The sequence below is a fragment of the Pleurodeles waltl genome, chromosome 9 (genome assembly GCF_031143425.1).
Source record: "Pleurodeles waltl isolate 20211129_DDA chromosome 9, aPleWal1.hap1.20221129, whole genome shotgun sequence".
NCBI lineage: Eukaryota > Metazoa > Chordata > Amphibia > Caudata > Salamandridae > Pleurodeles > Pleurodeles waltl.
In genome coordinates, this window is record NC_090448.1 from 1,139,947,648 (window position 1) to 1,139,968,894 (window position 21,247).

The 21,247-nt window shown below is 48.0% G+C and overlaps 1 protein-coding gene across 1 annotated transcript in view; it reads left to right on the forward strand.

Annotated features, from left to right (window-relative positions):
* Positions 1-21,247, forward strand: part of CDAN1 (codanin 1) — a 219,765-nt gene that overhangs the window by 57,871 nt on the left and 140,647 nt on the right. Inside the window, exon 4 of the mRNA XM_069208913.1 lies at positions 9,579-9,769. Within this exon, the coding sequence (XP_069065014.1) occupies positions 9,579-9,769 (191 nt within the window). The remainder of the gene's footprint in view (positions 1-9,578; positions 9,770-21,247) is intronic.

Sequence of the window (21,247 nt, forward strand, 5' to 3'; positions counted from 1 at the left end):
GCTCAGTCGGACCCCAAATGATTCCCTTGCCCATGCCTTCACTCCGCAACTGCGATGCCAGGGGCTCAATTGCCAGGGCAAACAGCAGTGGGGATAAGGGGCAGCCCTGCCTAGTTCCCCGGTATACTGGGTATGCACTGGAAATCGTCTTTCCGGTCTTAACTCTTGCTAGTGGGGATGAGTATAACAAGTCCACCCATTTCACCCACTCCTCCCCCAGCCCCATTTTAAGCATCACATTCCTTAAGTAGTCCCACCTGATAGAGTCGAAGGCCTTCTCGAAGTCCACTGCGAGCAAGACCCCCGCTGGCGGCCTCAGGTCCCTGGGCATGTGCAGAACCGTAAAAACCCGTCTCAGGTTCAGGGAGGTACTACGGCCGGGGACAAAGCCGTTCTGGTCAGCATGCACTAGCTTGGTCATAAGGGGGAGCAGCCGAGCAGCCATGATCTTGCTAAGAATTTTGAAATCGCTGTTTAGCATTGATAAAGGCCTAAAGTCCGTCACTGAAGCTTCCCTGTCTTTTGTCTTGGGGAGTGGCACCACCAAAGGCCCCCGCAGTGTGCGCGGTAGCTCTCCATGTTGCAGTGCCTCCGCGCGCATCTCTGTCAGTTGGGGAGCCAGCAGTGACCTGTATTTTTTATAAAAATCCATGGGGAGACCGTCTGTTCCTGGGGTCTTTCCAGGTGCTAACTGCGCTATGGCTTCGTTTACTTCCTCCACCGACACTGGTCCCCCCAGGCTGTCTCTCTCCTCTGCACTCAGTGTTGGCAGTGGAGTTTGTTGTAAGTACCTATCAAAGGCCTCAGTCCGCAGTTCGCTGGGTTTCCCGTACAACTGCGTGTAGTATTCCCTGAATGCGTCATTTATGGGGCCCGGTCTGAGCCTGCGAGATCCCTCCCCATCTAGCACACATGTGATAGGCTCACCCTGCCCCCCTGGGCGGACCAGCCATGCCAGCAGTCTCCCCGATCTACCCTCCTCCGCCTTCAGGGATGCTATGTATTTTTGCCTATCGTGGCACCTGAGCTGCTCTTCAATGCGGGAGTGTTCCCTGCGGGCACGGTTATATTCTTCATTCTCCTGAGCTGCCTTCCCCTGTCCCAACTCCCCCTCATGCATATCCTTCTCCAGGGCATTCAGTTCCTTTTCAAGTGTGCGCCTCACCCCCACCGACTGCCCCAAACAGAAGCCCCTTGTCACCACCTTGAGTGCCTCCCACTCCAAGGCCCTAGAGGGGGTGGACCCACTGTTCGTCTCAATATATTCTGCCAGGTGACAGTGTAGGGCCTCTCTGTACGCCTGGTCCTCAAGTGCCGAGGTGGACAGTCTCCATGACGGTATGGGGGGTCTATCCTCCGACACCCTCATCGTTATTGGCAAGGGATTGTGGTCAGACAGGGTGCGGGCTAAATATTCCGAGCGTGTCATGTTATTTATCAGGCCTGCAGTGCAGACTACTCTGTCAATTCTAGTGTGCACCCGGTGGAGATCCGAGTAGTAAGAGTAATCTCTATCAGTTGGGTGATGCACTCGCCAGACATCCGACAACCCCCACGTGTCCAACCACTCGCCTAACCTTTTGGCTGTTTTAATTGTCGCTGCCCCCTGTAGAGGCGGGATGGACCTGTCCATATTTGTGTCTAGCACTGCATTAAAATCCCCCCCTACTAATAGTTCTCTGGCGCATTGGCGTGTGAGGTGTCTCGATAGGCCCAACATGAAGGGTACCTGGTCTTGGTTGGGGGCATAAATGCAGCTCAAAACTATCGGTATACCATGTAGCCTCCCTTCTAATATCACAAATCTTCCCTCCCGGTCTATGTTGGAAGAAATCATTGTGAAGGGACCCCGCTCTGATCCATACTAATACACCTCTTGCGTAGGCTGAGTATTCCGATGCAAACACCTGCCCCCTCCACCTGCGTCTTAGCTTCTCTCCCTCTCCAGGCGCCAGGTGAGTCTCCTGCAGTAGTGCCACCTGTACACCCCTTCTCTTTAAATAAGAGAGTATTTTGTGCCTTTTAGCTGGTCTGCCCATCCCCCTAACGTTCCAGGTCATGAGATTGTAATCTGCCATTTCATAATTTCAGTCTGGTGACATTGTCCCCGGCTCTCCCAAGCCTCAGAGTTGTTTTTCCACATATTCATGACTTTGCAACAATCAAATTCCGCCACCCACTTTGCCATATTAACTTTTAACTGTGTGTCCCAACTCCCGATCCCCAGGGCGCCTCTAAACCTGTAGGTTGCCCAGCAAATTGTGCAACAGTGCAACTTGTTCAATCTCTTATCAGCAGTACTCGCCATTTTGTTAGATAGGCGAGGTTCTGGTCCGGGGGGGTGGCCAAGTCCGGAGGGGCCGCTAGTTCCCATGACATGCCCTGTCTCCGGTACCTTCCGCAGGTCCAGGCTAGCCAAGTTCGTCAGCCGTTTGTGGGGTCACCTTCGGAGCTCGGGCTGAATGTTCTAGGTCTCCCGCAGAGGACACCAGTGTATCATCCGTTTCATCCCCAGAGCCTTCCTGGGGGGACGCCTCACCACCCATGCGTGCTGCTGCTTCCAGTGCTTCCTTCCTTCCTTTCTCTTTCTGTGTTTGCGTAGGCGCCAGTCGTCTACGGTCTCTGAACTTCCTTCCCTTCAGAGCTCGACGAGCCCTGCCCCCAGTCGCGCCCTCTCCTGTGGACCCTCCCGCCTGGGAGCTATGTGACTCCAGCCATTCCCACGCCTCCTCAGGGGATTGGAGGAACGTTGTCTTCCCTTCCAGCATCACCCTTAATCTGGCTGGGTAGAGTAGCGAGTACTGGATTCCTTCTTTCCTTAGGGCTCTCTTGACTGTCAGAAACGAAGCTCGCTTATTTTGTACCTCCAGGGTGAAGTCTGGGAATAGTGTCACCTCCCCGTTTGCGACTTTAAATGGGCCCGATTCCCTGGCGCTCTGCAGGAGGGTGTCCCTGTCTCTGTAGTGTAACAGTTTAGCTATCACGGCCCGGGGGGGCCTGCCCGGAGCAAGGGGTCTCGCCGGCACCCGATGCGCCCGCTCCAGCGTGTAGAAAGGAGTCAGGCGCCCGGGCGCCACTGTCGTATTATACCACTTCTCCAGGAATTCAACAATGTTCGCCCCCTTAGCCCCCTCCGGGAGGCCCACCACGCGTACATTGTTCCTTCTGTTCCTCCCCTCCGCGTCTTCAGCTCTCTTTTCGAGGCGCGTCACTCTGTCAACCAGGGAGGTCACTTCGGCCGCCAAGTCTTTCTGCTTTGGTGCAATGTCCACCAGTGCGGTTTCTGTCTCTTTGACTCTGTCTACCAATTTGTGGTGGTCCGCTCTCAGTAGGCTCACCTCAACCGCGACCTGGCTGATCTCCCGCTGCAACGTTGCTTTTGTGTCCTCAATCACTCCGAGTATTTTATCTAGAGTATCCTGGACTTTGACCTGTGTGTGGTCCTATGTGCCCGGTTCCCCGCTCTCAGCCGGGGCCGCAGTGTCCATGGTTCTGGTCTTGTGGCGGCTCTTGGGGGACATCAGACTGACTGCGAGCCTCGCCCCAGGGGCCCCGGCAGCGGCCCCAGCGATGTCTATAGTTCCTCTCCGGGACGTCACTCCCCACTCACCATAGGCCGCACCTTTGTTCCCGGTTGATCCTCAGCTGTATCCCTGCACCCCGTCAGGACCCGCTGTTTTCGGGCCACGGCACCTGGGGCTCCGCGCTGACACTTTGTTTAACCGCTAGTCTCTTCAGCTCCGGGCCCTTTAGTGCGTCGTAGGCTCGCGTCTGTCACCCTTCTTCGTGGCTCTGATTTGCCTCCCACTTGCTTTCCTTGTTGCACCAAAGACACTTCCGGGTACCCTAAGTCACCCCTCTGGGGCTATTTCCCTTTGTACTGTTCCCAGTCCTACTCGTTTAGGGGTCTCCGGCTCTCCAGGGCGCCCGGGGGAGTCCGCAATTCCATCTACTGGGCCTTCCACGCACTGCTCACCCCCAGGGCGCGATCCGCCACTCACCGGTTCCACCGACTGATCCTTTTGCCCTGCTGGCTTGATCCTGTCAGTTGGATCCTCCTGCCCCGGACTCCAAGTCAGCACCCAGGGGTCTCAGGTAGGCGCGGTCTCGGGCCGCTCCACTCCGGCACCCAACTCCAACGGACCACCAGTCCCGCCACAATCTCGCCAATGTCTACATGGGTTCACCAGGGTCAGTTTTTCTCTACTCACTCCGCTTCTTCAGTGTTTGTCAGGGCCCTGAGCTCCACTTCCAGTCAAACGGCCTCGCGGTTTGCTCCCGGGTCGCACCGTCACCCCGGCGTCGCGTTGCTCCAACTCTCTCTCTCGGCCTCGCGCCGTCCCCAATCCTCTCTGGGGCCACGCCCGTGTCCAGGAGCAGCACCTCAGAACGTGTCCACAGTTGGGCCGCCAGGCCCTATCCGGCAACTCCGCCACAGCGGGGGGACTCCTCTGGCGTCCCCCGCTGTCCTCGGGCCGACCGCCCTCGAGCCGCCTCAGCCCGCAGCCCCGCCAGGGGCCACAACCTCGTTCGCGGGCCGGCCCCCATATTCTCCTGGGGCCGCCCGCCTCCAGGAGCGCTGCCTCGCCGCACCCCGACTGGGCGCGACCACTCTCGGGCTCTCGGGCCCCCTCCGGCACCTACGCCGCCATGGGGGGACTCGTCCGGGGTCCCCCGCCTCTCTGCGCCGTCTGCCCTCACGCCATGTCGGATCGCGGCTCAACGCGAGGCCGCTGCTTCGGCCGCGTGCTCAGGCCTCCGGCCCCCGAGCTCGCCAACGGGCCGATTTCGCCTCCCGGCGCACTACGGGGTCGCCGCGAGGGCCCACACACGCTCGGCCACTCCCTCCGGCTCAGCCCCTCCGCTCGGACCTCAATAGGTCCGGAGAAGGCGCGTCTCCGAACACTTTCTCGCCGGCCCCTCCAGAGTGAGAAATTCAGGCGTGCGCCATCTGTGGGTCCTTGGGCCCGCCCCCTCTCCTAGCTCCTTATACACAACTTTCGCCAGCTCTAGTCTCAGTAGTGAACTTGTGGGCGTATGTATCGCTTTTCTTTCTATCTCCAGGAGTTTGGCCTCTATATCATCTAATTGCTTATTATCTCTGTCTTTTTTGGGCAGCTAGGTTTTGCGCACTGTCTCTAAGCACTATCTTGTTTGCTTCCCACTAAATCACTGCTGATCTCACTGACCCTTCGTTTTCTTTAAAGTATAGGTCAGTATCCAGTCTTAAACCTCTTGCCACTTCTCCATCTTGCATGTCCCATGGATTCAGTCTCCAGCTCTTTTTTTTCCTCAGACTTCCCTCCTATAGTGACCAACAGGGGGGAATGATCTGACAATCCTCTCGCAAGATATTCCGCCCCTTGTATCTTACCTATTTCCCCCGCTGGTGCAAAAATGTAGTCCAAGCGAGAGAAGACCCCATGGGCTCCCGAGAAGTATGATTATTTTTTTCCCCCGGTGTCTCCTTCTCCATATATCTGTTAGTCCCAAGCAGGTTGCAAAATCATACAGTGTGGTGCCCCAACCCGCCATCCGAGTTTCCCCCGATCTATCTAGTGTTAGGTCCAGTACGTCATTAAAATCCCCTCCCAGGATATGTAGGGTGGCGGAAGATAGTAGTAGTATCTTTGCAATCTTTTCAAGGAGAGGGGCCTGTAATCTCGGAGGGGCTTACGCGCTTAGGAGCAGGAGTTCTCTCCGTCCCCATATGCCTTCTACTCCTTCAAAGCGTCCATCTGTGCCCTCCCATCTACGTGTAACCCTAAAGGGGGGAGTCTTACGGATCAGTATTGCCACCCCTATAGAACCTGACGTGTACCCTGCATGCGCCAGTACTACATAGGGGCCTCTTGTTAGAAAACCACATTTTGTACCTTTCAGGTGCGTTTCTTGTAGAAGTACTATGTCTGGTTTCTGTTGCTTGATATATTGGGAGACTAGACCTCTCTTTACTTTATCTCCTAGTCCATTTACGTTCCATGTGAGGACGCTAAATCCCCCTTCACTCTCCAGGAGTGTCGCCCTATTCCTTTGTTTGGGGGTCATCTCAGGTATGGAGTCTTTTCATTATAGGTACTCAGCCAGTTGGGGTCTAAGGTGTCACCCTTCTGTGCTCTGTAGGGTTTCTCTCTTTTCCTTTGAGATTGAGCTATAATTGCCTGTGTCTTTAAGCTAGTTGGAGAACTTAACATAAATAGTATGTAGAACAACCATTGAGAACTAGATACCCCGCCCTCCCCCCGCCCTACCTCCCATGGGTCCCTGTGAGCTTGTTCTTCCATGTCCCAGCCCCACTAGAGTCCGGAGGTCTGTAGCCCTCCCTTCCACCCCCTATTGTCCCTTAGTATGTATAACTATGAAAAAACTTTCAAACCACCCCAGAAAGCAGGGGGAGTGTCCTTTTATGGGTTCGGAGGAGGGCAGAGACGGCTCACCATTCTTTAACTTCTTCAATCTTGCAGGTGCCCATCCGAATCTCTAAGTGTCTATGAGGCTCTTTCAACCTCCATTCTGTCTATGGCTTTCAGCAATGGGTGAGGGGAGCTCTCCCCCAGACCAGGCCTCCCATTTGGGGTCTGCTGATCGGCGTCAGATTGCTCATTTTGAGACTGGGTCCTTCCATCATAGTTTCCCTCTGAGTCTGTAGTGTCTGCTCTCCCTTCAGCTCTTCTAGGATTCCTCCAGGGTGTATTTCTACCCATTCTCTGTCGTCTTTTGCCTCTACGCACCTGGAGGGACCATTCCTTGGGTCTCGCCCCATCAGTTTCTTTAGGTATCCTGCCAGACTTCGCAGTCCCACCCCTACTGAGCCGGGGTCGTTCCTCAATCCAGTCCCAGGTGTCCTCGGAGGACAGAAAGAAGAAGGTTTTCCCTTGAAACATAACTTTTAGTTTTGCCGGAAAGAGGAGCATATATCCAAGCTGAAGGCCACGGAGCCTGGCCTTGACCGCTTCAAAAGGGCGTCTTCGTTTTTGCACTTCTCTGGTATAGTCCGGGAAGACTACTGTAGTATCTTCAAATTTTCATGTCTGATTCCTCCCATCTTTCGGACCTCCGTTAGGATTGTGTCTCTATCCGTTAAGAAAACGGGCTATCACTGGCCTGGGGGGTACCTGGGGGCGGTTTCCCACCCAGTGCTCTGTGGGCTCTCTCTATTATGAAGCATGTCGATAACTTTTCTAGCGGCAGGATCTTCTTTAGCCATATCATGACGAAGCCGTTCATATCCGTTCCTTCTATCCCTTTCGCAAATCCCACAAAACTGAGATTATTACGGCGTGCTCTATTTTCTGAGTCCTCCAGGCGCCACATCACATCCTTGTTAATTACTTTGAGCTCCGATACTTCCTTCCTTTGGCTTCTAACTGTGTCCTCTACTTCTGATATGCGCACCTTTGCTGTTGTGACCTTCTCAGCTACTTTCTGTAAGTCCTGTCTGAGCAGTGTTACCTCCGCGACCGAGACTGATGGGGTAACCACTTTTGTGTATCTGTCCATTTTGCCCTGGCGGGGTGTTTTGGGTTTTTTGTCTCGTGCCATCCAGTGTCCGCTACCGCCGTCTGCGAGGCCATTCCGGACCGTGGATCCTAGGTCCTGCGCTAGTGCAATCTTCTGATACTGTTTAGATGGAACAATACTGAGTTTATCGCAGCTTAGGCCGACGAGCCTCTTCAAACTTTGCAATGTGTAGCTCGCACCACGCTCTCCTATTCCCGGGGGCCTTCTCAGGCCTTACCTCTCGGGGGGGTCGGAGTTGCCTGCCCGAGGCTGCATCCTCCAATTCCACTTTTCTCATACGTCCTAGTCAAGCGTCTACGGGGAGGTCTTCGGTCAATCTCACCCTCTGCACCAGTGAGGTCTAGCTGCGCTCGCACATCAGTCGGTCATGTATTCCCATTTGGGAGCACTCTTCACTCACCCCTTGGAGTGGGCACTTTTCAGTTTCTGATCAGGGAGGTGTAGCTTCTTCGGTCTGCTCCGAGGCGCCTCAGCTCACACAATGCGCCCCTCTAGCCCTCTAGCCCTCAATCCCCTCCAGAGCCCTCTGTCTGGATCTCTCTTCTTTGTCCCAGGATGCCGCAGGGTCAGGGCCACCGCCCAACCAGTGCGCAGCCACTCTTTTCGTCCGCCGGAGCTGCGGCACTGTGTCTAATTCCCGTCGGCTCCCCTCTACGTGGCCTGATCGGCACCACCGCGGCCGCGCTCAGCTCCACCGACCCAGGCAGGGGACCCTCTCATTCACCCTTGTGGGACGCTCGTTTATTTCCCAGTCCCGGGGTCCTTCACAGCTCCGGGGCCCCAGGCATGATTTCTCCTCTCAGCCTTACTGCGCTGCCGGGCCGTTATCTGCGCTTTGTCCGGCTCAGCTTTCCCTATCCTCACCTTCAGGCCGAGGCGTGAGACTCCGAAGCCGCCGAACCCCAATCCAGTCCTCCTCCCGGTTGGATGTCTCGGCCTCTGACTACAGGATCAGCCGACACTCCCGCACTCGGGCTCTTCCGTTCCGCTCTCTCCTCCTACGGCGGGTTGCTTTGGTCAGGCCCAATCTGTTTTTTTCCCCCGGTCCATCACGAGGGCCAATCTCCGTTTCTCGGCCGACCTCGCTGGATCTAAGGGGATCGGAGGGTGTAATAACCCTCCTCTTCTTCACAGGCGGTCCCGGAGGGGCAATATCTGCTTACAGGATCTCTTTTTTCTGGAGGCCGTCTCGGAGTGCCCCAGGACGCGTCCAACTACGGCACCATCTTGGCTCCTCCTCCAATTGTATATGTTTTAATAATCTCTCCTTAATACAATTATGGCCATGATTCCGGCCAATTTAACATCCTTATTACACTGACTGTTTGAACACTCTTGATGTGTGTGGGTGACCCTTCTAGTTCCTCTTTGGCCGTCTTGTGTCTTTTTGAGGGGAATTGTGTTAGCCAGCCAGCAACTATGATGGTTTGATGGTGAAAGGGGTATTATATTGGAGCTAGCATGGCAGATTTAAATTAGGATGCTAAAAGGCAACATTTTCATTTTTTGCTGCAGATAGAGGAAGAAGGTAAATGCAAGGGCCACTGGAATTATATGGCAGGAAAAGACAAAATTATGTGGCAGGGTTGATCAATTAGTGTGGCAAGAAAAGTTCAGTTATGAATTCACAGTGCCAATAGCTCTAACTCAAGCAAATGCGAGACCTATTGTATTGGGAATGCTTATTTGTTCTGGAAATGTACAAAATGCATGATTTGTTTAAATATTATTTGAAAATTATTCGTTATTTTGTTTATTTATGTCTCAAGGAGACATTGGTCCTCAAAGATAAGTCTCTAGTCCTCTGCTTGATACAAGCAATAAATTGCTTACGGCTTATCATCATATCTGTTGATAGACAGAGGTGTGTAGAGCTTCTTGGCATGTAAGATTTGACTCGAACAAAAGATTCTGTGATCAGTTTGAAATGGATCGTAGCAGTTTGGGATTTACAAGTGTATTTGACTGTAGTATTGAAAGTTCAACACTAAACGTAGTGGGTGCACAGTCTCTACCATTTTAACTTTTATCTTTGTGCCAATTTGCTTGCATTTCAGATCCAAATTGTTCCAACAGTCATCTTCTTCAGGCATACCAGCCATGGATCCTATTACTCCCACCAAACCGAGTTATGGTCGAGGGACAACCCTTCCTTCAGACAGCCTTGTTACATGTGCAGAACCCAGCAAGGTCACCTTGAAAACTCAGCTAGAAGTCCTGGCACAGCTCTACTCAGCCTGCATCTCAGGTTAGAAAAACAGGTGCATCATCTTTGTGACTTTACCCAGGGCCCAGCAATACCACTTGGGGCTGAAAATTAAAGCTAATGACTAGGGCTTTTACTTAGGTAAATTATGTGTTCTTGTGTTACTTGGGACCTGGAAAGGCAAATGACTACATTGTCCCTGATCTACCTTCTCCTGAATCTAGTTTTCACCTTTTAGTGTGCCTGAGCACACCTTTGTTTATATTTAAGTTGTTAGTGAGGAGCTTTCCCCAGAGTAAACTCACAGAAGATACTAAAAATAATTGAATTACATGTTGATTTAGGACTGGTGTATGTGTGTGTGTGTGTACATACATATTTCTGTCTTATCTATCACTGTACTTTTTTAAATTAACAAATTTTAAATCTCAGTATGCGTATATCGCTGACAGTACAAGCATGTAATCAATTGTGCACAAATTCAAAAACCATTGAAAAGGGCAAAATTAAATGAACACAATATATTAATTCAGAGAAGAAAACCAAATGCTCCCAAGTGTCTCCTAATCTCTTCTGCCCCTTTTTCCCCTCTTACTTTCCAAATTGTCTTTCATCTCAAATACTCGGCTAACAAGTGACCAACAAATATTCGTGGAGGGCCGACTCGTTGATTTGCATTCTCAATACAAACCCTAGCGGTGAATATATATATATATATACACATATATATATATATATATATATATATATATATGTACATATATATATACACACACACACAAGATCTGTATGTATTAGTCATGAAGATTCTGTTCAATGCGAATTAAGATGTTCTCAATGCGAGTTCAACATGCAACTTGACAGGTAAATAACTGATTTCAGATCAAAAGCTATGTAGCTTAGGTCAAGTGCCAAACATATGCACAATATCTGTTTTATGAAGCAGGCACCTTGGACAAGAAGCCAGCCCCCCACCTTTCCATTTAGATAGTTTATCCTGAGTGTGGTAAAGCAAACAAACCATTTTTAAGTGTTGTATTTTGAGCTGGACAGATATCAAAATTGCGTTGGCCAGTGAGAAGGATTGTTCAGTCTTATCCGGGTAAACATCATAGCCTATCCTAGATGTCCATTTAGAGGCAAGCTGAACAAGATCATTTACTCTGTGGAATAAAAGGATAATATAAAATTGTCTGATAGTGATTTTGTTTGTTTTGGAAAAAGAAGATCTAAAAGAACTGGTCTATCATGATTGATACTAACGCCTGTTTCCTTCAGGCTCCTTTGGAAGTAATCCCAGATCTACAGATATTTGAAAAAAAATGATTGTGACAAATCATTTTTTTCTGCAGATCAGAAAAAATGCAGAACACCTTAATTTTGTGTAGTTGGCCAAAGGTCCTCATACATTTATGAGCCCAACTCTGAATAACTGAATCACAGAAAATTTCAGGAAAAGAAGAATATTTCCAAAATTCTATGTAAAAGTTGATCATCCCGAGGCTGTAGTTTTTACACCTCTCCCACCAAATTTTCAAGACATCGAAAATTACCTTAAACTTGACTTGTTTAAAATAGTTACGATCAAAATTTGGAGAAAAAGCAGCCCCTAGACCCTAGCCCCGGATGATAGATGCTGAAGTATCCTCTGTCCCTTTAATTGGAAACCAGCAATCATATTCCTGGACCCAAAGCAGTCCAATAATTTAAAGTTGGGAATAGCCTCCTTTTTGTGGAGGTAATTGCATAAAGCAAATCGATCTTCTTGTCCTTTTATTACACCAAATAAAGTGGTTAATTACAGAATCTAGCCTCTTTAAAAAAGGAGTTAAAGGAATATTAAGGGATTGCTTGAAACAAGTAAAGGAACTTAGGAAGTATTGTCTTCTTAATAATATTGCAGCATCCCAAAAGGAACTTAGGAAATATCATCATCTTAATTATATTGCAGCGTCCCTCTACACTAATACAGAGCTGGTGTCACTGGTGCAACAAGGCCCTACTTTGTTGCAAGACTTCATCATCATTTACACAGATAATATCTTGTACCTGGCTTGAGATTTGAAACCCTAGATATACGGGCAACTTGATCACCCTCAACAACTCTTCCCTAACCTCATAATTTATCTCTATCTGTTTTTTCCTCATGTTGAGTTTGTAGCCAGAAATGTTACCATATTCCAATGGCACAACCTCAATGTGTTTAACAGCTTTATGTACATCAGAAGAATAAATCTTCACGTATCGGCAGAGGTCTTGATTGCATGCCCATTAAGAATAATTGGGCTGACATCATCATTATTCTGTATTCCAAAAAGATGTGGCTCAAAATAGATGTCAAACAATAACAGAGATATTGGACAACCCTAGTGGGTCACAAACTGAATATGTAAATAATCGGGATAACGCCTGCTCACTATGACTGTGGCAACAGAATCATCTTAAAATAGCTTTTGACACCTACAGAAGGCCAGGTCTAAACCCTTCTTTCTCATAACCACCCACAGGCAAGTCCATGAAACTCTATTGAAAGCCTTTTCGGTGTCCAATAGTATCATACCTGCCCAAATCCCCAAAACCTTAGCAGCATCAAATAGTGACATTGCAGTGTTAATGTGTGTGGTAGTGTTTCAAAAGGGAATAAACCCATACTGTTGGGGACACACTATGGTCTTAATAATGGAAGCCCACCGATTACCCAGTATTTTGGAAACAATCTTGGCATCCGCATTGAGAAGATAAATCGGTCGATCTGATACTCTCTCCTCTGATGGCTTTCCTTTCTCAGATAGATATATTGACACAATTCCAAGTTGAGGGAATCCCTTACTCGTGGTCAGGGCCTGACATCAACACAAGATGGGGACAAGAAGATCTACAGAGTTGGTCTTACATGTCGCAGGTATGCAGTCTTCACCAACAACTTTACCAACAGCTAGAAATGATATTGTGTGCATAACATCTTCTACAGAGATCTCCAGATCCAGTGATCTAGCCTTTGTGTCATGAACTTGCTGTAGATGAGCCTTGGTCAAATAAGCATCTATATTCATGTGCGAAGGGACGCCATTGTCTTCAGAGTATAGTCCTTGTTAAAAAAATCTTCCAGTATGTCCTCTGGTTGAGATACAAGTCAACCATTACTACGCTTGAGAGCATTTATAGTGGCCTTGCTATGTGTTTCCTTAATCTTATAGGCACGCACCTTGCTAATTGTACCCCATGTTCATACTCAGCTGTCTTATATGCCTGAAGAAAAGCAGCCACCTTCTCCCCGAGTGTGCGAACAGTACAGCTCCGGTACGTAACCAGACGCATATTTACCTCCCCCACTCTCTCATCATGATTATGGATTAGTCTGGTGTGCATTCTTTCGAGAGATATGAATTCAGATAAGGCCTCTTTCTTCATTTCCCATGCAGCTCTATTTCTGTTAGCTACACATTGAGAAGTGACATCCCTTGAAAGTGGTTGAGCCAATGTTAAAGGAAAGAAAGTCTTGGATGACAAAGACATCCACCATTTGTATTCCAAATCTAGCAGCAAAGAGTGCTCAAAAGTCCCTTCTTTCCTTGTTAGATTACCTTTTATATCAAGCAACAGTGGATTATCATTGAAAGTAATCTTTGGACATGTGTCAGTGATTGTGTTGGACAGCAAATGAGATTGAACCAGAAGAAGATCTATGCAAAAGTAATGTTTGGTGACTCCTGAATAGTAAGTAAATACCAGCTTGTTCCAACTGACAGCACGCCAGACATCAGAAAGAGCATGCAAGAAATGTAATATTGCATTCCTACCTTTAGACATCCAAGGGCATACATGATGGTTTGTGGAGTCAATTTTATAGTTAATTATACAGTTAAAATCACCGGCCACAAGCAGAAGCCTGGGCCAAGCGACCAACTCTATTGCTAAAGCATCAAACATCTGGGGATCATCACTATTGTATCTATACACAACACATATGGTATCCAAACATGTTCAGATTCCAAAAGAGTTATTACCCCCCACCCCCTCTTTCTGGCTATGATCCAAATTACTTTAACAGAGCCTAGCTCCTTATCCAAAATGGCAGTGCCACGAGTACTCTATCACGGTACACATAAGCTGGTTTTCACATCAAAAAATCCCCATCTATTATGAAGCAACATGTTTTGGAAGTTAAGGCAGGTTTGGTTTTTATAGTGTCAAAAATGCTTCTTGGACACTTCGACCTCAGCACAAATTCCTAATGGTGGATAGTCTGTTTGTCCTGTGTTTTGTCCAACAAGTAGTTCTACCTTTTGGTGGGGGGCAGCGCGGGGAAGTGCAGGATTTCTGTTCACCCTAGACATTTCTGTGCTGCCTTTTAAGTTAATTGTATATATCCAGCAATCTTCCTATTCAGTAAAGTACTTTCACAACACTCTTGCTGTAACACACAAGCATGGAGAGCGACTGACAATCTGAGATTTCCACTGGCACCTACTGTCCACTCACACCACTTTTGAGACTTGCTGCATTGTCTGAAAGGTCAACTCCAGCATTGGAAGTAGAAGATGAAATGTCTACCCTTCACTTCCTGTATTCCACAGATGTGGAACTGCATCTCAGTCAGATTTATCAAGCTATGTCTCTTCTCCCTTCTCAGAAAGTGATAAATGTTTATCTCATCAAGCAACACTTCTTGCCCTTAGAAGAACAAGCGACTTACGTTTGGTAACACTCTTTCTGGTGAATAATTTATTGAATCACAATTTACTCACCTTTAGAACATCCCAAGGTGCCAGACTGCTTCTGCAAGATTTAAAATCACATTACTCCTGTGCGCCAGTAGGTCGTATTGTGCAGCTTTACTCTTACTTTGATCCACCATGGATGAGACAATAGAGCAGTATATAAGTGCAACCCCTGCGCACGGATGACTCTTTCTTTTTTTATTCTGTCCTCGCACGGACAACTGTAATCAGAGGTACCTGTGTACATATCTCTATTTTGAGACCTCTCTAGATTGAGAAAGAAGAGCATTCCACAGAATGGTGAGATGGAAGGGCAGTCAGGAATTTGTGGTTAGATAGAGTATCCTTTAGAAAGAGTGTTACTGAAGGTGAGTAACTTCTTCTGATGGATACCTCGAACCATAGATTACTGACCTTTAGAATAGATACCAAAGTAGTAACTCCCTTGATGGTGGGTCTGCAGAAAGGGCTCAGGCCAAAAAATCCTGCAGATCCGAACAGACAAAATGTACTTCCTGTCAGACTTGACTGTCAAGGTCGTAATGCTTTGTGAACATATGCACCGACTCCCACATCGTAGCCTGACACATGTCTGAAACAGGCACTCCTCTTGCCAATGCTGTGGTATCACCCTTGTCCCTTGTGGAATGAGCCCTTAACCCAAATGGCTACTACTTCATGGTGAAAGTGTAGCAGATCTTAATGCAGAGGACCAGCCACTTGGACAGTCCTTTTGTACACTGATTTGCCTTTCTTTGCCTCAGAGTCCCACAAAGAGCTCATCATTTACCGGTTGGTCTTTGGTGCAATTACTATAAAAACGTAAAGCTCTTTTGGGGTCCAGCCAGTGAGGTTTCTCTGCCTCTTTCAAGGTGTGAGATGGAGCAAAGAACGTTTGTGGGGGTGGGGCTGATGGATTGGCCAACATGAAAAGGAGTCACTACTTTTGGCATAAGGTCTGCTCTCGTCTTCACCACAAGTTTGTCTAGAAAAAGGTGTTGTAGGCTGTTTGCCCAGATGTGGCCGGAAATTCACTTATGTAGTAGGCAGAAGTGACAGCAAAGAGCAAAACAGTTTTCAAAGTCAGGAGACGCAACACGCAGATGTGCATCATCTCAAAATGAGAGCGCATGAGGAAATTCAGAGCTAAATTGAGATCCTACTGCTGCATCACAAAAGGTTTTGGAGGAAACATCTGTATCAAAACTTTTAAAAACCTCATGGCAAGTGATTTAAACAAAGACGATTGGTCTGATGAATGTAAAAAGGCTTCAATGGAAGACAGATAACCTTTAAAGGTGCACACTGCACGTCATTGCTGGGCCAAAGGCAAAACAAATAATGAAACATCAGCAAGTTTAGCCTGCAACAGCTCTGTATTGCGGGCTGTACATCAGACCACAGACTTGCCCCAGTGCCCTGAATAAATAGATTTTGGGAGGGGCGCCACGCAGCATGAATAACATCCACAGGAGGTAGATTGAACACTGTCCGCCGCTGCTGCTCCTTCTCCACACATAAAGGTAGAAGCTGACCCTGGTGCTGCAACGGAAGGTCTTCTGAAAGAGGTTGCCCGATGAGAGGACAGATGCTCATGCCCATAAATTCCATGGTACCACACTCTCCTGACTCAGTCCAGAACCAATAGGATGACTTGGGCCCAGTCATTTCTGTTCTTCAGAACTCTGGGTAGGAGAGGCAGCAACGGAAAGGCATAGAGGAGTACCCTTCTCCCCTTTAGAGGAAATGTGTCTGAGAGAGAGAGATTTTTTTCGGAAACTCCAGTGCATAAATGTTTTGACACTGCACATTCTCAACAGTGGTGGAAAGATCTAGTCAGTACACAGCATTGTTGGAAGATGCCCAATGCCACTAAATGCCGCAGCTGTGTTTGTCCACCCTGAAGTTCACAATTCACACCAGGTGGTTCACAACCAGGGAAATGCACTGCCATGCCAGCCAGCTCCAGAGGCGAAGTGACTCTTGGCACAGTGCCCAAGACCCCATGCTGTCTTACTTGTTGCAGTACTACATTGCGGTGGTGTTGTGCCCAACGATTTGAACCAGCCTCCCTTTGGTAGATGTTAGGAAGGTTTTTATTGCCAGGTCAATGACCTGCCATTCCAAGAGGTTGATGTAAAGCCAGGTTCTCACCAGAGTCCTCATCTCCAAATCTCCCAGATGACATCTCCTTCCCAGCAATGATGCATCTATCACCTCCTTCAGCTCTGGGTGGGTCAGAAGCTGTTGCGCTGGTTGAACAAGCACCATTGCAGAGCTTTTGCAGTCTCCTCTGAAGCCTGAATGGATTCTGGCGTGTAACTCTGAGGATGGGCCAACTGAGACTTCAGGTTCCCTGATGTGCCTGAATATACAACCTCGCATAGTCATCAAGTAGGATAGTGGAGGACAAGAAGCTTCACATCCACTCTCACCGAGACCCGTGACTGAGACTGAAACATCAGAATGGCTCTGATGAAAATGAGCCTCTGCAAAGGAATCAGTTGTGATTATTGCACATTGATTGTGAACCCCGTGAAGTCAGGAGGTTTGCAGTTGTCTATAGGTGGTCTATGACTGACTGTGGTAAGCCTACCTTCAACAGCCAGTATTTGTAGCGGAAAGCTGTAATCCACAACTTTAGAAAGTGTGCTGCGACCACAGACATCACTTTCTTAAACACCCAGGAGGCACTGATGAGGCTAAAAGAGAGCACAGAAATTTGAAAATGCTCCTGGCCTATCTTGAACCACAAGTAGTGTCTTTGGGACTGAAGGATGGGTACATGAAAGTAGGTGTTCTGCACAACTCACCATCCAGTCTCCTGGAACCAGGGCAGACAGAACCAGGGATAACAGGAGCATCTGGAATTTGTACTTCCGCAAGAAGGTGTTCAGACTGCAGAGATCTAAAATAGGAGGAAAGTGATGTCCTTCTTCGACACAAGGAAATAATGGCAATGACAGGCAGTCCCTATTTCCAGCACCGTAACCCCCTCTACGGTTCCTTTGCCTAAAAGATACTCAGTTCCGGAAGCAAGATGGGCACATGCTGTTCTAGAAGTAGCTTTGATGTTGGCAGAAGATGCGGCTGGTTGCAAACGAATGGCAGGATACAGCTCCGTTGAATTATTAGAAAGACCTACCTGTCAGACATTATACTTTGCTACCACTGCCTACATGGTGGTAGTGTGCCGCTAAGGGCAAACTAAAGCAGTCTGGAGACTGTTGCCACAAGGGCGAGGGGCTGGGAAGTTCATGCCACTGGTGGTCTGAGCGTTGTTCCCACCCCTAATAGAACTGTGGTGCCTGTTATGGGGCAACAGGCCTCAGCATTGCCATTATGCCGAAACTCTGGAGTAGCCTTGGAACAAGCAAAACTGCTAAGGGAACTGCCTTTGCACCCGCTTACCGGGGGTCAAAGTTCAGCTTTGCATTGTCTTTCTGGTCCAGGCTGCATAGTTTTGCACGGTGTGTGTCCAGGGAGAGTTTGCTTCCTGGTGGCAGAGTTTCAGTAGAATCACATGCCATGAGGTTGTTGTTGCCCTCAGTGTCTCAGTAATGCTGTCGGCTTCAACGATTAGGGCTTAATAATTTAGTAGTTCATGTAAGAATTTCTTCCTTTGGTTAAGGTTACAAGTATATAGTTTTTGAATTGCCCAAGGTAAGATGACTGCTTATAATTTCCTATTTCTTTCCACAGGTATGCCTCCTGTTTTAGGCTATAAAAAGGAGACTAGACTAATTCAACTCTCATCCCAAGTATGCTTATTTGCCAGCTGCACGCTTGTTGGGTTCACTAGTTTACCTTTGTATCTTGCATCTTTATTCAAGCTTCATTCCTCTGCTTGTCCTCTTGATTAGCTTGACTTGATGGAAGGATTTACTTAATGCATCCATTTTTTTTTTGTGCCATCGTGCTTCACTTATAGTCTCATCTTTAACTAACCTTGACAAATCTGGAGTATGTAATTTCTTTAGGAAGTGGTCCGGCTTTCCTTCGCTTCAAGAAGAGGCTTTAGTCGTCCCCTATGAGACCTGCCCTTGACAAGAGAGCTAAGGAACTCGCAAAAGCCTGCTTGCAGTGTGAAATCGGCATTGTCACCAAACAGGCAAGATTCGTAGAACGGTATATCCATCAGTGAGGCCTGCACATCACCAGAGAAGCCCGAGGATCTTATCCATGTGTGATGCCAAAGCCCTAGTTGAATGCTGACTGCTCTGCCCAGGCAATCTACTGTGTCCAATCCAGATTCGGTTACTCACTTGGCTGCATCCTGATCATCCTGAATGGTTTGAGCAAAGTTACTCTAAAATTCCTCTGGGACTGCTGGAAAGATCTTGCTAACTATATGGGAATATCTCCCTTGCAAACAGCTGGCATTAACTGACCAGAGAGCTAGGCTAGCTGATTAAAACAATAATTCCCAGAGTGCTTCAGTCCTCTTGCACTTTCTGTCTGGGAGGTTGTGGGGGTGTTGGGTCAAGAAATCAGTCACCTATAGCCGGCCTGTGGCCTCTAGCTACCTGCCTGTTCACTGGTGGGCAAGAATAAGGTTTAGATCTGGTGGCCATTAAGGTGTCCGACAAGGCTTACTTGAATGGCAGTGGAAGCTCAGAGAAAGCCTGCTCATGTTGTATAATGCCTTTTGAATGTTAGTTTTAACTTCCATAGATGCTGCCTGTAACACCTCAGCTGCCTGTTTTGAGACTACAGGAAGAAATCTATTCTGTTGATGGTCCAAGGGAAGAACCAAAACCAGTGTCAGGGGGAAATGTCTCACCCACTGGCTTCCTTCAAATAATTATAGCTTGACATAATCAATGTGCGGAGGGAAATTATGCTCTTCATCTCCATTGTCATCTACAAAACCTTGTTGACTAATTGGAATCTAACCCGAAAAGTTGTTGGAGAGCTGGGGGGTGGCTATGGGATAAAGACATGGTTCTGCCTGATTCAAATTGAACTGGGACTAGATGCATCAGTACAGATTGAGGACTCAACCTCGGTCAATGCAGAGATAAATTCGGCTCATAGTTGGATATGACGTTTGGAGCGACCCATGGGCTGGTGTCTGCAGCTGGCATCGATTGAAAGTCTGCTCCAAAGCCAGAGCAAGTTTAACCGTAGCCATGCTTAGGAGGCACACATGATGCCAAGGATGGATCCAACAGTGGTAACCAGACTGAAGGAATCTGCAGATCCTTGGTACCTGAAGGTTCTCCAGAGGAAGCCGTAAAAGTGCCAAAGATTCTGAACATTGCGTCTTTGAAGGCCTTGATATGTATGTAGCCGATGGCCTCAGAAACTCTGGATGCATCTGGATCCATTTGAAGAATTGGCTCTTTGGCAAAGCATGAGATTGAGTTGTCCTTGTGACTTCTATGGCAGAGAGCGGTGGGACGGGGGAATGAGTCTTTGTATTTCCACTGCGACTTACTGAAAGACTTTGACTGTGACGAGGACCTGTCACAAGAATTACCCTGAAAGCGGGAGCAGGTCTGCGCCCTCAACTTTGAGTGGGAGCAGGACTTCTAGGAAATGACGTCTGTGACTGCTTACAGTGTTCTGTAACATACAGCTCTACTTCCCTTCACGTTTCCAGAATGTCTTCATATTCATAATGGTACACTCCTTGCACAACTTTGAGACCTACCCAAACACCAGAGAAGGTCTGTCGCAGACATCTGAATTCGACAGTCCATACAAGGTTTAAACCCAGTAGTTTTATGAGGGGACATTGTTCTTTTGCACATAGGAGAGAAGAAGAATTTTGAGAAAAAAAACTGTCAAGTGACGGGAAAGAAGATGGAGCTATCTCCGGGTCTACATGCAAAGGTGAGTAAAATAAGGAACTGACATCCACGGATAGGGATAGTGCTTATGTGCAGCTCCATAGTCCCTTCCTGAGCTGAACAAAATTGGCACGGGCTGCACTGTGTCACCTACTGACTTGCTGAAGCATTGCTGTTTTAAATCTTCTGGAGACAGTGTGGTGCCTGAGAACATTGTAAAGGTGAGGAATGTGCAGTTTGAAGTGTCCATCAGAACTGCACCTTTACCGATTCTTTCCAAGATGAGCCCTCTGTACCCCAATGAACCTCACAACCCTGAAGTCTTCCATTTATCATTCTTATTAATCACCCACTCCCAAGCCTTCTCAAATTGTTCTCCTTCTGCAGCATCACACCTTCTTCTATTGTAACCTCCACCGCACCTTTGTTTTTTTTTTGTTTTTTTTAAACATCTGTTTATGAGCTTTTTCAATGCATAAGAAACATTGCATCTTGCATTAACAAAAAGATAACAGAATCTTGTAACGGCACAGGCCTGCACCCATATCCAAGCTATCATTGTATGCTAGCCAGCCGGAAACCAGGTTTTCAGTCATCTCAACTAGCCTTTTTGCGCCCAAATTTCACATGACGTAAGATAGGATACAATTCACTGCCAACAAGAGAGTTCATATCATAAGAGTCCGGATCACGTAGCCGCCCCAAAGGGAGGTCAACAACCAATTATCTCATCAAACTACACCAGGGTGTCAGCGCGCCAATACAACGGATCGCTGGTAAATGCATAGGGTGAGCTCCCCACAGACAACAAGCAACCAAAACATGAACAAGAACAGCCGCTGGAGTATTACATGTACAGGCCATAAAGTGCAGTTCAAGCATGCCACTCGGGTGCAGGATTCACTGCTTATTGCTTTTCCATACCATTGCAAGATGGGCTCGCACGCAGGCCACAACTGTCCGTCACCCCACGATTATGCAGCACTCTACACCACACCCAAGGC